We start from the raw sequence: 15,172 nt of genomic DNA on the forward strand, positions 1-15,172 counted from the left end.
TTATGCTCTCGATAATACATACTACACAGTTATTATATCAATATTCTAAAAAGATACACTGTAATAGTCAAGGTCCAAAAATATTACTTAGAAAAAAAATAATTTTTGTACCAACCAATTTACTTATCTCCTGAGCCATGTGATGTGCCAAGTGCAGATCACACTTCATTAAGAAGGCCCTGTTGTTTTTTTCACATGGTCCATTATAGTAATAACTATAAATAGACACTACAATTATTTAAGATTTACTCACAAGTTGTAAGAATGAGGCAATTCTATATAGAAGACTCTCAATTTTTATGCGTTCTATTTCTGATGGGCATGTCTCTGTGAAGTTTGCCAAGGAATACTGGCCAAGGGAAAGAAGGGCCTCTGTACAATGTCTCACTGCCACTTCATAGTCCTGCCTTTTAAGAGATTCACATGCTTGTTCACATGACTTTTCAGGTCTTCTGTCTGCCATGACTCAGGTGCAAAAATCCTAAAAAAAAAATTGAAAAGAAATAGTAAGAAGAAATAAAACATACAACATTAATCATAACTAGTTACTTGTAGAATGGAATCATCCTCATCACCACCAAGCTTTATGTAGTACCTATTATGTGCCAGGAATTGTACTAAATATTTTACAAATATTATGGAATTTCATAACTTTTTAGTTATTACTATCTAAACCTGATCTCTGAGAAGCAGGAAGTCTAGCACAGGCCACATTATAAGAAGAAGCAGCCAAAAAAAAAAGAGGAGGCGGGGTGGGGAGAAGGGAAGGAAGAAAGAAAAGAAAGCAAGAAATATATTTACTCCCTGAAGAAATACAGTACCAGCTGACCAAATTTGAAGATCAAGAACCAAAAACCCCAGGCTTCATCTTCCCACTTCAAAAGCAAAATGACTCATGTCCTAACAATCAAATCTATTTGATGGATAACGACAGGGTTAAAAAAAAAAAAAAATCAAAGACAGTAAAACACTTGGCCCCCATTAGAGCACAGACACTCCCCCTCCTTTACTAATGAAAACCAAAGTTTAGCCTGTTTGGGAAAGTGACAGACTGGTTCTTATTGGCCTGATCCCTGGGAACCCCACAATGGGAGAGTGGATATGTGCAAGTAAGTTATACAGACATGTAAGAGTTCTAAATCTTTGTCATTCACAGTGTCTCCCAAAGCATCAAGAACAGTGGGACCACAGCACAAGTGACAACATTTCTAGAACAGTCATCAATCTTCATCATGGAGGGAATTCATTTGTACTATAACTTAAAAAGGCATAACTCAGGGGGGCAGCTAGGTGGCGCAGTGGATAAAGCACCAGCCCTGGATTCAGGAGGACCTGAGTTCAAATCCGGCCTCAGACACTTGACACTTACTAGCTATGTAACCCTGGGCAAGTCACTTAACCCCCGTTGCCCAGCAAAAAAAAAAAAAAGGCATAACTCTGTTACATGCAACCTGTCCCAGGGCCAGAATCAATACTTTTCTCGATAAGTAGAATAGTATCCACCTCCTGATAAAGATATGATAGATGAATGTGAAAAATGAAACACATATTTTTGGACATGGTCAACATGGGAATTTGTTTTACTTGACTATGCTTATATTATAAGAGTTTTGTTTTTCGGGGCGGCTATGTGGGGCAGTGGATAAAGCACTGGCCCTGGAGTCAGGAGTACCCGAGTTCAAATCCGACCTCAGACACTTAACACTTACTAGCTGTGTGACCCTGGGCAAGTCACTTAACCCCAACTGCCTCAATTTAAAAAAAAAAAAGAGAGAGTTTTGTTTTTCTACTTTTTCCAATGGATGTAGACATGTGAGAGAAAAAAATGCTTGATAACTGAAAAAAAAAATTTAATTAAAAAAAAAAACAATAGGGGCAGTTAGGTGGCACAGTGGATAAAGCACCAGCCCTGGATTCAGGAGTACCTGAGTTCAAATCCGGCCTCAGACACTTGACACTTACTAGCTGTGTGACCCTGGGCAAGTCACTTAACCCTCATTGCCCCACAAAAACAAAACAAAACAAAACAAAAACAATAACCTGGCTTCTATATTTAGCAATACCCAACTCCTTTTCTAAACCATCTTTACTTGGGCATATTCCCAATCCCAATCCCACCCCTAACCCTATCCCCCAGAAGACCAACAGAGGACTCATATCAGATATGTATAAGGACTTAGGTGGCTCAGGACCATAAAATTTTAGAAGAAGCCTTGGGTTTAAGTAGGGCAGAAGTTCTTGAGCCTACATTTGGGTGCTTTGCTCTATGCTCTATCCTCCAGATGTCATAATCTAGCATTACACAAACATACACACACACACCACCACCACCACCACCACCACCACCACTACATACGATGACCATCTATCCTCTTGTCAACACCTTTTTTCAGGAACTGCACTCATAGATTCTTACAGGGAAAGATGTCACCACTCTGCCATTCATCATTCATCATACCATTCCCAAAATACCCCAACTTCGTATTTGGGCTCAGAGTTGCTGCAACCTATGCCAAACTCCTGCTCAAATATCACCAGATAGTCTGCCCATGCCTGTATAGTTGGGTCAGGGGAAAATCTAACACCACTAAAGTAGGGTTCTGCAAAGCAGGGGAAATCAAATAAGATAATGGATGTAAGGTGTTTTGCAAACCCTAGAAAAACCTTTACAAATGCTAGTTGTTGTTATTGCTGCTGTTATTGTCATTGTTATCATCTAACTGCTCCTCACACAGCATGATCATAGATTGTAGGGGGACTGTGGTGGAGCACCATAGAACCAGTCTACTAAAACAATCTCTTTTACACCCCCCTCCCTTGACAATTTTTTTTTGGGGGGGGGGTGAGGCAATTAGGGTTAAGTGACTTGCCTAGGGTCATACAGCTAGTAATTGTTAAGTATCTGAGGCCAGATTTGAACTCAGGTACTTCTGAATCCAGGGCCAGTGCTTTATCCACTGCACCACCTAGCTGCCCCTCCCCTTGACAATCTTGATCAAGAAAACTAATGAAAACATAACTTAGTCAATAAACATTTAGTTAGTACCTACTATCTGCCAGGCATTGTGCTAAGCACTGAGGATACAAATACAAATACAAGCAAAGACAGTCCCTACCCTCAAAGAGCTTACAATCCAATGGGGAAGACAACACACAAAAGGAAACTGAGAAGCAGGTAAGGATGGACATATAACTCAGCTTCATTCAATGGGTCAATGCAATTCCCCATCTCAGCCACATAAAAAAGAGTCAGGGAGCAGTTCCCTTCTGGAACTTCAAGCTAATTTAACTGACTTTGCATATAAGTAAATCCTCTGGGAGATCACAGGACAAGACAATTCAAAGGCAAAAAACGGTCTCACAGAATGGTACCATTTATGAGCATGCCTGAAGCTTCCTCACTATTGGGGACTAGTATTCATTCTTCTTACTCTCACTCCCATTCTCTTCCCTTATAGTGCTGATCTCTGCAGAGATCTCTTATGTCAGAAAACAGCCTTGCCATCCACAGCTGGTCAATTCCTACTGGACCCGCTATTACTAGATCCATGAGTTACCCCTCAACCTCAAGATGTGATCCTTAAAAACCAAAAACACATTCAAATCCATTTCTAATTTACTGGATGTATGCTGACAGTTTATTTTTATTTTCCTCATTGTCAGTATAACTTTTCTAGGCAACATTAGAAACGGTCAGAGAATGCGAACCCTGTAAGTACCCTTATTCTAACCTGTCCTCCTCCTTGGATATCCATCTAGTAGGCCAATTCCACTGAGTCAGTGAAGGCCCCCCTCCCAGTCCCATTGAGAGGACTTCCTATATAAGGCCCTCCACATAATCCTTTTCCAATTCAGATGCAATAACATTCTGGACTAATTCTGATCACAACACCAAATGTTCAAGAACAGGCCCAGGACAAGCCAGTCCAAAGGTTAAAGCATGGAATCAGAAGTAAATCAATCACAGGTCATGTAACACAACAAAGAAGTTTACTCAACAATGGCTTGAAAAGAATGGTCAGAAAGTATATGGCAATAGTTCAGTTGGATGTAGTTCCCCATCACAGCTGGTCAGAAGAGTGTATTCATTCACATGGAAGTAGAGATTCTGTCAAGCCTGAGTTAGTCAGTCAATAAATATTTATTGAGCACTATGTGCCAGGCATTATGCTAAGCACTAGAAATACAAAAAAAAAAAAAAAAAAGGTAAAAGACAGTCCATGATCTCAAGGAGCAAGATGTATCTACAACTATGTCCAAACAAGCTATATACAGGAAAAATCAGAAATAATCAACATAGGGAAAGCATTCAAATTAAGGGAGAAGGGGGAAAGCTTCCTGTAGAAAATGGGATTTTTAAAGAGGACTTGAAGACAAGATAGGCGGGAGGCAATAAGCATGTATATAGTGTCTACTATGTGCCAGGCACTGTGATACTTTACAAATATTTGTTTGACCCTGACAACAACCATGTGAGGTACATGTTGTTATTATTCCCAAATGGTGGTTATGTGACTTGCCCTGGATCACACAGCTTATATCCAAGGCCAAATTTTAACTCAGGTCTTCCTGACTCCAGGACCAAAGTTCTATCCATCGCCAAAGACAGGAGGAAAAGATGAGGAAGGAGAACATTCCAGACATAGAAGAATAGCCAGTGAAAATGCCCAGAATCAGAATATAGCTATCTTGCACAAAGAGGTCACTATCAATTCACTATCCTACTCTCCAGAGCAATTCTTTTTTTTTTTTCTTGGTGAGGCAGTTAGGGTTAAGTGACTTGCCCAGGGTCACAAAGCTAGTAAGTGTCAAGTATCTGAGGCCGAATTTGAACTCAGGTCCTCCTGAATCCAGGGCTGGTGTTCTATATACTGCGCCACCTAGCTGCCCCCAGAGCAATTCTTCCAAACCCTTCCATCCCTCCTCCCATGGCTGCCCTCTCTCCACTTTCTTAGTTGAGACAATCTTGCCAGAAAAAAATTGAAGTCATTTGTCATGACTTCTCTCTTCTCCCTTCTTTCTCATCTCCTGTGTCTCTCTGGATGAAGGGGCCTTACTCCTTACCACTGCCTACAAACAAAATGCCTCACTTGATTATTCTTCTATCCATGCTATCACACTATATCTCTTCTGCCCTTTGTAGCTAAACTCCTTGAAAAAGCTATCTATAATAAGGGCCTCAATTCCCTTTCCTCTCACTCTCTTCATAACACCTTACAATCCAACTCTCAACATCATCACCCACTGAAATTATTGTATTACTTCTTGCTAGGACTATCTCAACAGCCTGCTAATAAAACTGACTGCCTCTAGCCCTCCGATTCATCTTCCATTTGGTCATTAAAGTGATTTTCCTAAAGTCTAAGTCTGACCATATCACTCCCCTACTCAGTAAACTCCAAAGATTTCCTATTGGCTCCAGGAACAAATACAAAATATTTGAGATTCAAAGCCTTTAATCATCCAGTCTTCTTACATCTTACTCTCTGACACATACGCCTCAATCCAGTGACACTGGCCCCCAGATTAATGGTAGCTGTCACCCCTATCACAACTCTCTTCCAACAAGTTCTCACATGCATATACTAATGTTATGCAGAATACATGCAATCACAGAGATAATTCTGTTCTGCTGAATATCAAAATTAAGCAAGGCATAAAACAGTGAGACATATGCTTACTAAAATGTTTGCCAGTGTCATGATGTCTTACATAACTCCAAATAGAAAAGGCATTCCCTACACTAAAGTTTTCTAGAGCCTTGCAGATGACATGGTATTCAATGAATCAAGACTCAGAAAAGCATAAGACCTTCCAAATGAGATATCCAAAAGGTCTGCCTAGGAATCCAAAAAGGAAAAAAAGCAAGTGAATAAAGAATGCATATTCACCAAATTATGGTGTGCAACTGGATAAACCATCTAATCTACATAGAGGCATACAAACATACTCACAATACACAAACATGTCTTGAGAAGGTACTGCATATAAACAATGAGATAGATTGGTTGAATTACATTTGGGAAACTCTGTGGGACTTTTAAAGAACCCAAACTACTCCTTTGAACAAAAACTCATTTTTTAATATGAACATTCTCTCTGTGATGCTATATGGCTGAGAATCAAGTCATGATATATAGAGGAAAGATGAATTGCATAGAGTATATAGGTATGAGTAGACTACAACACATTAATAACAATGATTCCAGCACACAAGAAGTGAGATGAAAAGCATCATACCACAGAGATATATGACCATGTACTAAAAGCAACAGACAGATCAAGTAATGCATAGGTATGCATAAAATTTTAAGATACTCAAAGAAAAGACTCTAGCATATTGAGTAAATCATGTATCAGGAATCATAGGATCACAGATCTAGAGCTAAAAAGGAACTTAGAAGTCATCCAATCAATCAAACATCTCTTTTTTACAGCTGAGAAAACAGAGAACTTAGAAAAGAATAACACATAATGAGAAGACATAGTGGAGTATTCTCTACCCATATGGAAGAAGTATCCCATATTAACAAGATCATTAATTTATCCAAATATTGAAGAAGTAGTATAAGTATACCTATATGAATGTATACCTAAGTCATATAACAAATGACTGTTCTAGTCTATGAAATCAGACTTAAGCATTCCTTCAAAATATTCTTAAAAGTAAACCAAAGGAAAATAATAAATGTTGGAGAAGCTGGGGAAAAATTGGAACATTAATGCATTGTTGGTGAAGCTGTGAAATGATCCAACCATTCTGGAGAGCAATTTGGAACTATGCCCAAAGGGCTATAGAGCTGTGCTTACCCTTTGACCCAGCAATACCACTTTTGGGTCTTTTTCCCAAAGAGATCATAAAAAAGGAAAAAGGGCCCACATGTACAAAAATATTTATAACTGCTCTTTTTGTGGTGGCAAGGAATTGGAAATTGAGGGGATGCCCATCAACTGGGGAATGGCTGAACAAGTTGTGGTATAAGAATGTAATGGAATACTATTGTGCTGTAAGAAACGATGAGCAGGAGGATTTCAGAGAAACCTAGAGGGACTTACATGAACTGGTGCTGAGTGAGATGAGCAGAACCAGGAAAACATTGTACACAGTATCAACAATATTACATGTTGATCAACTGTGATAGACTTACTCTTCTCAAAAATACAATGGTCCAAGATAGTTCCAAAGGGGACTCATGATGGAAAATGCTCTCCAAATCCAGGAAAAAAAAGAACTGTGGAATCTAGATGCAGATTGAACCATACTATTTCTATTTTTTTGTTTGGCTTTTTTGAGGTTTTTCCTTTTTGCTCTGATTTTTCTTGCACAGTATGACTAATGCAGAAATATGTTTAATGTGATTGTACATATATAACCTATATCAGATTGCTTGCTGTCTTGGGAGGTGGTAGGGAGGGAACGAAGGGAGAAAAAATTGAAACTAGAAATCTTATAAAAACAAATGTTGAGGGGCAGCTAGGTGGCACAGTGAATAAAATACCAGCCCTGGATTCAGGAGGACCTGAGTTCAAATCCGGCCTCAGAAACTTGACACTTGCTAGCTGTGTGACCCTGGGCATGTCACTTAACCCCAATTGCCTCACCCCCCCCAAAAAAAGTAAACCAAGATCATTTTCCTTTTCTGTCATGATCTTGGTTTACTTTTCTAAATGCCTTCAAGAAAATGCAAACCTGTTCTTCTGACTCCAAGCTTCCTTTTAAATCAAAGACCTGTATTTTTAATGGCATTATACTGGTATTGCTGGGTAGCAACAAGATATGGTATACAACTGACGGCAAAGAATTTAAAATGAGTACCATCCAGATGGTAATGGCATATAAGATGTTACTATGAGGAAGCTTCAATAAATAGCCAATGAGGAACTCTGAAAGATATCATCAGTGGATTGTATGATATATTGCAAGAGGCTGGTGTCACAAGCAATAACAAAGGGTGAATATCTAAAGTTCTTCATTGGTATCCCTGAAAAATCAGGAGAAAACCCAGAAGGCCTCCAATACATCTAGACCCCTGGCTGCCAACTTATGAGAAGACATGGATAAGAGTCATACAGAATGGAAAGGCATGAATAGGCTACAATCCGTATCACTGGACGTAACCCTTAATCATTAAGAACATGGATCTTTTGAGTATAAATTCTGATCAAGTTTATTAGTAATGTGTTCAATTAGCTATTTTAAATTACTACAAGTAAATGAACCTATTTTATTGTTGTTCCATCACATCTCAGTCATGTTCGACTCTTCATAACCCCACTTTGGGTTTTCTTAGTAAATTAGAGTGATTTGCCATTTCCTTCTCCAGATCATTTTACAGATGAGGAACTGAGGCAGAGTTAAGTGACCTGTCTACGGTCACCAGCTATTAAGTGTATGAAGCCAGATTTTAACTCAAGAAGATGAACTGTCCTGACTCCAGGCCCAATACTCTATCCACTGTACTACCAAACTGCCCCAATGAACAGATTGCATAAAGTAAAATCTCCCTTTATTACCAGGAATTTGTCTATAAGCAAACAATTTTCTTAGATGTATGTACTTTAAGATGTCATCCATAATGAAACAATTTGGAACAGTATAAGAAAAGTTACAAAAGTAAAACCTTGTGACCCCAGTCATCCCAACTACTGGGTTTGAAACATAAGGCAAGGAGGTCATTAACAAGAAGACCAGGGGGCAGCTAGGTGGCGCAATGGATAAAGCACTGGCCTTGGATTCAGAAGGACCTGAGTTCAAATCCAGCCTCAGACACTTGACACTTAACTAGCTGTGTGACCCTGGGCAAGTCACTTAACCCTCATTGTCCTGCAAAAACAAAAACAAAAACAAAACATTAAAAAACTATAATAGCAAGAAGTTGGTAACAAAATATATGCACAAAGAGTAAAGAGTTGCTAAACAAATTGTGAGATACATGAATACTACAGAATATTATACTATAAAAAATGATGAGGGGAAAAAAAATGATGGGGCAACTAGAACACCAGGCCTGGAGTCAGGAAATCTCATCTTCTTAATTCAAATCCAGTCTCAGACACTTACAACCTATATGACCCTGGACAAGTCATTTAACCGTGTTTGTCTCAGTTCCTCATTTGTAAAATGAGCTAGAGAAGGAAATGGCAAATCACTCCAGTATTTTTGCCAAGAAACCCCCAAGTGGGTCAAAAGGAATTAGGGGAAAAATGACTGAACAACAACACAACAGTAAAAAAAACAACCAATATGAAATTCAAAGTAATAGATTTGTATCAAGTGATATAGAATGAAAAAAGCATTGTCAAAAATAAAATATACACATGGAATGCAGCTATGTAAATTAAAACAACAAAACTCAGGTCAAATATAATCAACAATGATCTTAAGGTAAACATCCTTCTTTTCTTTTAGTAAAACAGCTTTACTTTATAACTGGCAAATGCCAAATTTTAAAAATATATTAAAAAAATTAAGTTGAATGTTACAGTTACAACAATTAGTTACCAATTACAACATTCTTTGGTGCTTTTGTTTAACTACTTTGTGTTTTGTATTTTATGAAAATATACTGTATACGTTTATGTCTGAGTCAATACAAAATTTATAAATTCAAAAAATAAGAATTATCAGTATCTCAAGTGGTTTCCCTCAAAATTTCAGACAGTACCATTTTGCAAAAAAATGGAAAGAATGTAGACATAATTTTTAAATGTTGCCATATACAGCAAGGTGTGAGCATTTCTGAATTATTCTGACTATTATTAGTTCTTTTCCAACTTCTCAATTAAAATATTTTTACCTCTTCCCTTCTCCTTTGCTCCCTATTTGTTATGGGGCCCCTTTAACTGAGTATTCTGATTCATCTTGCTGTATCTAGGTTTTGCTTTCTGTGGTCAATTAATATGTATCAGGAACTAGGCTAAGTGCTAGGGGATACAAGTCTTAAAAGAATTTATATTCTAATAGGGAGAAAACAGGTACACAAATAGGTATATACAAAATGTGTGTGTGTGTGTGTGTGTGTGTGTGTGTGTGTGTGGCAGATGGAAGTTAGCCTTAGAGAAGAACCTAGCAGCTAGGGGAACAGGAAAAATCAATAGCAGAAGGTGGTATTTAAACTACATCTTGAAGGAAATCAGCAATTTCAAGAGGCAGAGGTGAAGTGGGAGGGCGTTCCAGGCATAGACAATGAGTGCAAAGACTCAGAGATCAAAGACGACCTTGTGTATGAGGAACCGCAAGTAGATCAATATAAGTGGACCACAGTGCACATGGAAAGTAAAGTGTAGAAAGACTGTAGCAGTAGGAAAGGACCAGGTTGTGATGAGTTTTAAATGCCAAAGCAGGGTTATATTTGATACTAACAGAGGGAGCCAAGAAAATCACCTTGTCAGCTATATGGAAATGGACTGGAGTGGGCAGAGAATCTAGTATCCATGCAGAAGGCACCAACAATACTCCAAAAAAGAGATTATATGGGTCTGATTTAAGTTGGTGGCTATGAAAGGAAAGAATGAGATGCATGAAGAGATGTTATAACAAAAGAAATGACAGGACATGGCAACTAGATGTAAGGTGAGTGAGGAGGAGTTAAGTCCAAGGCTGCAAACCTGAGCAACTAGAGGATAGCAGTATCCTCAACAGAAATGAAAAAGTTTGGGAGAGGAGCAAGTTTGGTAGGGAAAGAAAATTTGTTTTGGAGATCTTGAGTTTGAGATGTCTGTAGGACATCCAGGTTGAAATAGAAATGGCTCAACAAGTTGTGGTATATGAATGTAATAGAATACTATTGTGCTATAAGAAAAGATGGGCAGTCAGATTTCAGAAAAACTTGGAAAGACTTAAGTGGACTGATGCTGAGTGAAGTGAACAGAACCAAGAAAACCATGTACACAGGAGCAGCATCACTGTGCAATGATCAACCAAGAAGGACTTAGCTCTTCTCAATAATACAATGATCCACGACAATTCCAAAGGATTTATAACGGAAAATGCTTTCCACATCCAGAAAAAAGAACTGTGGAATCTGGATACACATTGAACCACACTTTTTCTACTTTTTGTTGTTGTTTTTTTTCTTTTTTGAGGTTTTTCCCTATTGCTCTAATTCTTCTTTCACATAACTAATGCAGAAATCTTTAATGTGATCGTGTGTGTGTGTGTGTGTGTGTGTGTGTGTGTACATACACTATATCATCAGATTGCTTTGGGAGGAAGAAAAATTTGGAGCTAGAAATTTTATAAAAACAAATGTTGAAGGGGGCGGCTAAGTGGCGCAGTGGATAAAGCACCGGCCCTGGATTCAGGAGTACACCTAAGTTCAAATCCGGCCTCAGACACTTGACACTTACTAGCTGTGTGACCCTGGGCAAGTCACTTAACCCCTATTGCCCCACCAAAAAAAAAAAATGTTGAAAACCAGCTTTATGTGTAACTGGAAAATAACAAAATACTTTTATGATTTAAAGGAAAAAAAATGTCCAATAAACAATAGATGATGTGTGACAGGAGCTCAAGAAAGAGACTAAGCTGGTTATATAGATATAGGAATCATCTCTATCAGATGATAACGCCCTCAGTATGTGTACAAAGAGATATTTGCTTTTTAGACTGTTCTAACTGCAAATGCTACCATTTCTTACTCAGGCTGGCTAGAAAAAATATATATGCATATATGGATATACACACATTTATGCATAGCAACCTTAAGTCACGATTTTTCTCCTTTTTATTATCTTAACATGTGTCAAAGATAGGTCTTTGCCTATTCAAAAGATAGAGAGTCATATTGAAGCATCTGCCACACCATTATAGCATAAATACAGACACAGATTTGAAAGACCACAACATTCCACCATCACCCCTATCTCAAGCCTCCTATAAAGATCTTCTGAGGGCAGCTAAGTGGCCCTGTGGATAAAGCCCTGGATTCAGGAGGATCTAAGTTCAAATCTACCCTCAGACATTTGATCCTTATTAGCTGTGTGACTCTGGGCAAGAGGAAGAGGAGGGGGAAGAGGAGGGGAGAGGGGGAAAGGGGAGACAGAGACGAAGATGAAGATCCTCTAATAAACTTTTGGACATAAAAGAGAATGGAAGGTGGGGCAGCTAGATGGTGCAGTGGATAAAGCATGGGCCCTGGATTCAGGAGTACCTGAGTTCAAATCCGGCCTCAGACACTTGACACTTACTAGCTGTGTGACTCTGGGCAAGTCGCTTAACCGTCACTGCCCCACCAAAAAAAAAAAAAAAAAAAAAGAGAAAGAGAGAGAGAGAGAGAGAGAATGGAAGGGAAGAGAGAGCAATGAACATATATATATAGCACCTACTACTTTGTGCCTGGCACTAAGTGCTTTTTGCATAAATTATCTCATTTGATCTTCACAATAACCCTGAAAGGTAGGTGTTAGTATTATTACCATTTTACATGTGAGGAAACTGAAGTAAACAGAGGTTAAGTAACTTGCCCAGGTCAGGTGTTCCTAACTCCAGGCCCAGGGCTCTATCCACTGTGCCAAGAGTTGATTCATAGACTTCTGCATAGACTTCTCCTTTTCCTCTCCCTAGTGTGAATACTAAGTTACCACATATCATTTGGAAAAACAGCTGTCACTATATATAAGGAATAAAATGATGGGGCAGCTAGGTGGCAGGGGCGGCTAGGTGGCACAATGGATAGAGCACCGGCCCTGGAGTCAGGAGGACCTGAGTTCAAATCCGGCCTCAGACACTTAACACTTACTAGCTGTGTGACCCTGGGCAAGTCACTTAACCCCAATTGCCTCACAAAAAAACAAACAAAAAAAATGATTAGGAGAAATAGATCAAGTCTCCTCACTTTAAAATTACTTGTACTGGGGGGCAGCTAGATGGCGCAGTGGTTAAAGCACCAGCCCTGGATTCAGGAGGACCTGAGTTCAAATCCGGCCTCAGACACTTAACACTTACTAGCTGTGTGACCCTGGGCAAGTCACTTAACCCTCATTGCCCCGCCAAAAAAAAAAAAATTTTACTTGTACTCACAGGAAGAGCCTTCATCCTAATTAATTACTATGCATCTCTAACTTGCCTGTCAATTCTTTTGTGTCTTAAAGGACATTCTCAACGTCTCACAAAGGACCACACAGCATGGTGTGCCTGCATCAAAAATGGCACTGTGCTCTATGAGCAAAGCAGAATTTCAGTAGCTCAAAAGAAATGTGAGATGCGCAAATTTAAAGCAATCTCCCCTCTAAATGTTCATATGGATTATTTGTGCTCAACCTGTGGTAGAGCCTTCTGAGCTCATACTGATCTGATCAGCCAATAAGACACATTGAATCGTGTGACTCCAACAGAGTAATGTCATTTTGGTCCTCTTTGAGAACAAAGGACAACAGCCATTTAGTAGTTTTCTTACCTCTAGTCTCTCCCTATTTTCTACATACCATTTCAGCAGTAATCTTAGTAAAAGATGCTTTCATAAGATGTCACTCCCTATTTTACGAATATACAATGACTTCTTAAAGGGGCAGTAGTGTGGAGTAATGAAAAATATACTATTCTTAAAAAACTTGAGTTCTAGTGCTGGGCTGGCCACCAACTATGTAACCTTACAGAAACATTTATCCTCTCTAGGTCTATTTCATACTGGTAACATGGGGGAGTTTGACTAGAAGAATTACAAGTTCTCTTCCAAGACTACAACCCTATAAAATAGTCCCATATTATCAAATAAAGACTTCTTCTGTATTATATTCAAGGTCCTCTATCAACTGAACCCAACTTAGTTGTTCTAATTTCTCAGTATTATCAAACAATGAAGTCTGGCTCCAATTTAATAATAAACATTTTTATTTAAAGTTTTGAGTTCCAAATTCTATCCCTCTTTCCCTCCCCCCACCATGAGGAGGTAAGCAGATATAGGTTCTATATGCTCAATTATATAAAACATTACCACACTAGTCCTTTTGTATAAGAAAACTCGAATAAAAGGAAAGAAAGGAAGGGAAAAAAAGGAAAGAAAGGGCAGGGAGAAAGAAAGAAAGGGCAGGGAGAAAGAAAGAAAGGGCAGGGAGAAAGAAAGAAAGAAAGAAAGAAAGAAAGAAAGAAAGAAAGAAAGAAAGAAAGAAAGAAAGAAAGAAAGAAAGAAAGAAAGAAAGAAAGAAAGAAAGAAAGAAAGAAAGAAAGAAAGAAAGAAAGAAAGAAAGAAAGAAAAGAAAAGAAAAGAAAAGAAAAGAAAAGAAAGAGAAAAATAGTATGCTTCAGTCTGTATACAATCAATATCAGTTCCTTCTTTGGAGGTGGATAGCATGCTTCATCATTAGTCCTTTAGGATTGGCCTGGATCACTGTATTGCTGAGAGTAGTTAAATCATTCACAATTCTTCATCAGATCATAGAAAAGGGAAAAGGACCCACATGTTCAAAAATATTTATAGTTGCTCTTTTTGTGGTGGCAAGGCAAGGAATTGGAAATTGAGGTGTTGCCCATCAGTTGGGAAATGGCTGAACAAGTTGTGGTATATGAATGTAATAGAATTCTATTGTGCTGTAAGAAACGATGAGCAGGAAAAGTTCAAAGAAACCTGGAAGGACTTGCATGAACTGATGATGAGTGAGATGAGCAGAACCAGAAGAACATTATACACAGTATCATCAACATTATGTGTTGATCAACTGTGATGGACTGGATTCTTCTCACCAATACAATGGTACAAGAAAGTTCCAGGGGACTCATGATGGAAAAGGCTCTCCAAATCCAGAAAAGAAGGAAAAAAAAACTGTGGAATATGAATGCTAATTGAACCATACTATTTCTTTTGTTTTTGGTGCTGTTGTTTTTCTATTTTGAGGTTTTTCCTTATTGCTCTGGTTCTTCTCTTATAGCATGACTGATGCAGAAATGTTTAATGTTGTTGTGTGTGTGTGTGTGTGTGTGTGTGTGTGTGTGTGTGTGTGTATATGTATATATGTATGTATATATAACCTATATCGGATTGCCTGGTATCTAGGGAAGAGGGGGAGGGGGGGGAGGGAGGGAGAAAATTTTGATATTAGAAATCTTATATAAACAAATGCTGAAAACTACATGTAACTGGAAAATAATAAAATACCTTTATTTTTTTAAAAAGTAGTGCATTAATGTGCCTATTTTTCAGCAGCTCCTGCAAAATCTGTCATTTTCTCTTTTTTT

At 38.4% G+C, this 15,172-nt stretch overlaps 1 protein-coding gene across 1 annotated transcript in view; it reads right to left on the reverse strand.

Annotated features, from left to right (window-relative positions):
- HELZ (helicase with zinc finger) overlaps nt 1-15,172 on the reverse strand; it is a 272,879-nt gene that overhangs the window by 212,152 nt on the left and 45,555 nt on the right. The window contains 1 exon segment of the mRNA XM_044001827.1: nt 254-481. Coding sequence (XP_043857762.1) covers nt 254-463 — 210 coding nt within the window. The 5' untranslated portion in view covers nt 464-481.

Source organism: Dromiciops gliroides, chromosome 4 (genome assembly GCF_019393635.1).
Source record: "Dromiciops gliroides isolate mDroGli1 chromosome 4, mDroGli1.pri, whole genome shotgun sequence".
Classification (NCBI taxonomy): Eukaryota; Metazoa; Chordata; class Mammalia; order Microbiotheria; family Microbiotheriidae; genus Dromiciops; species Dromiciops gliroides.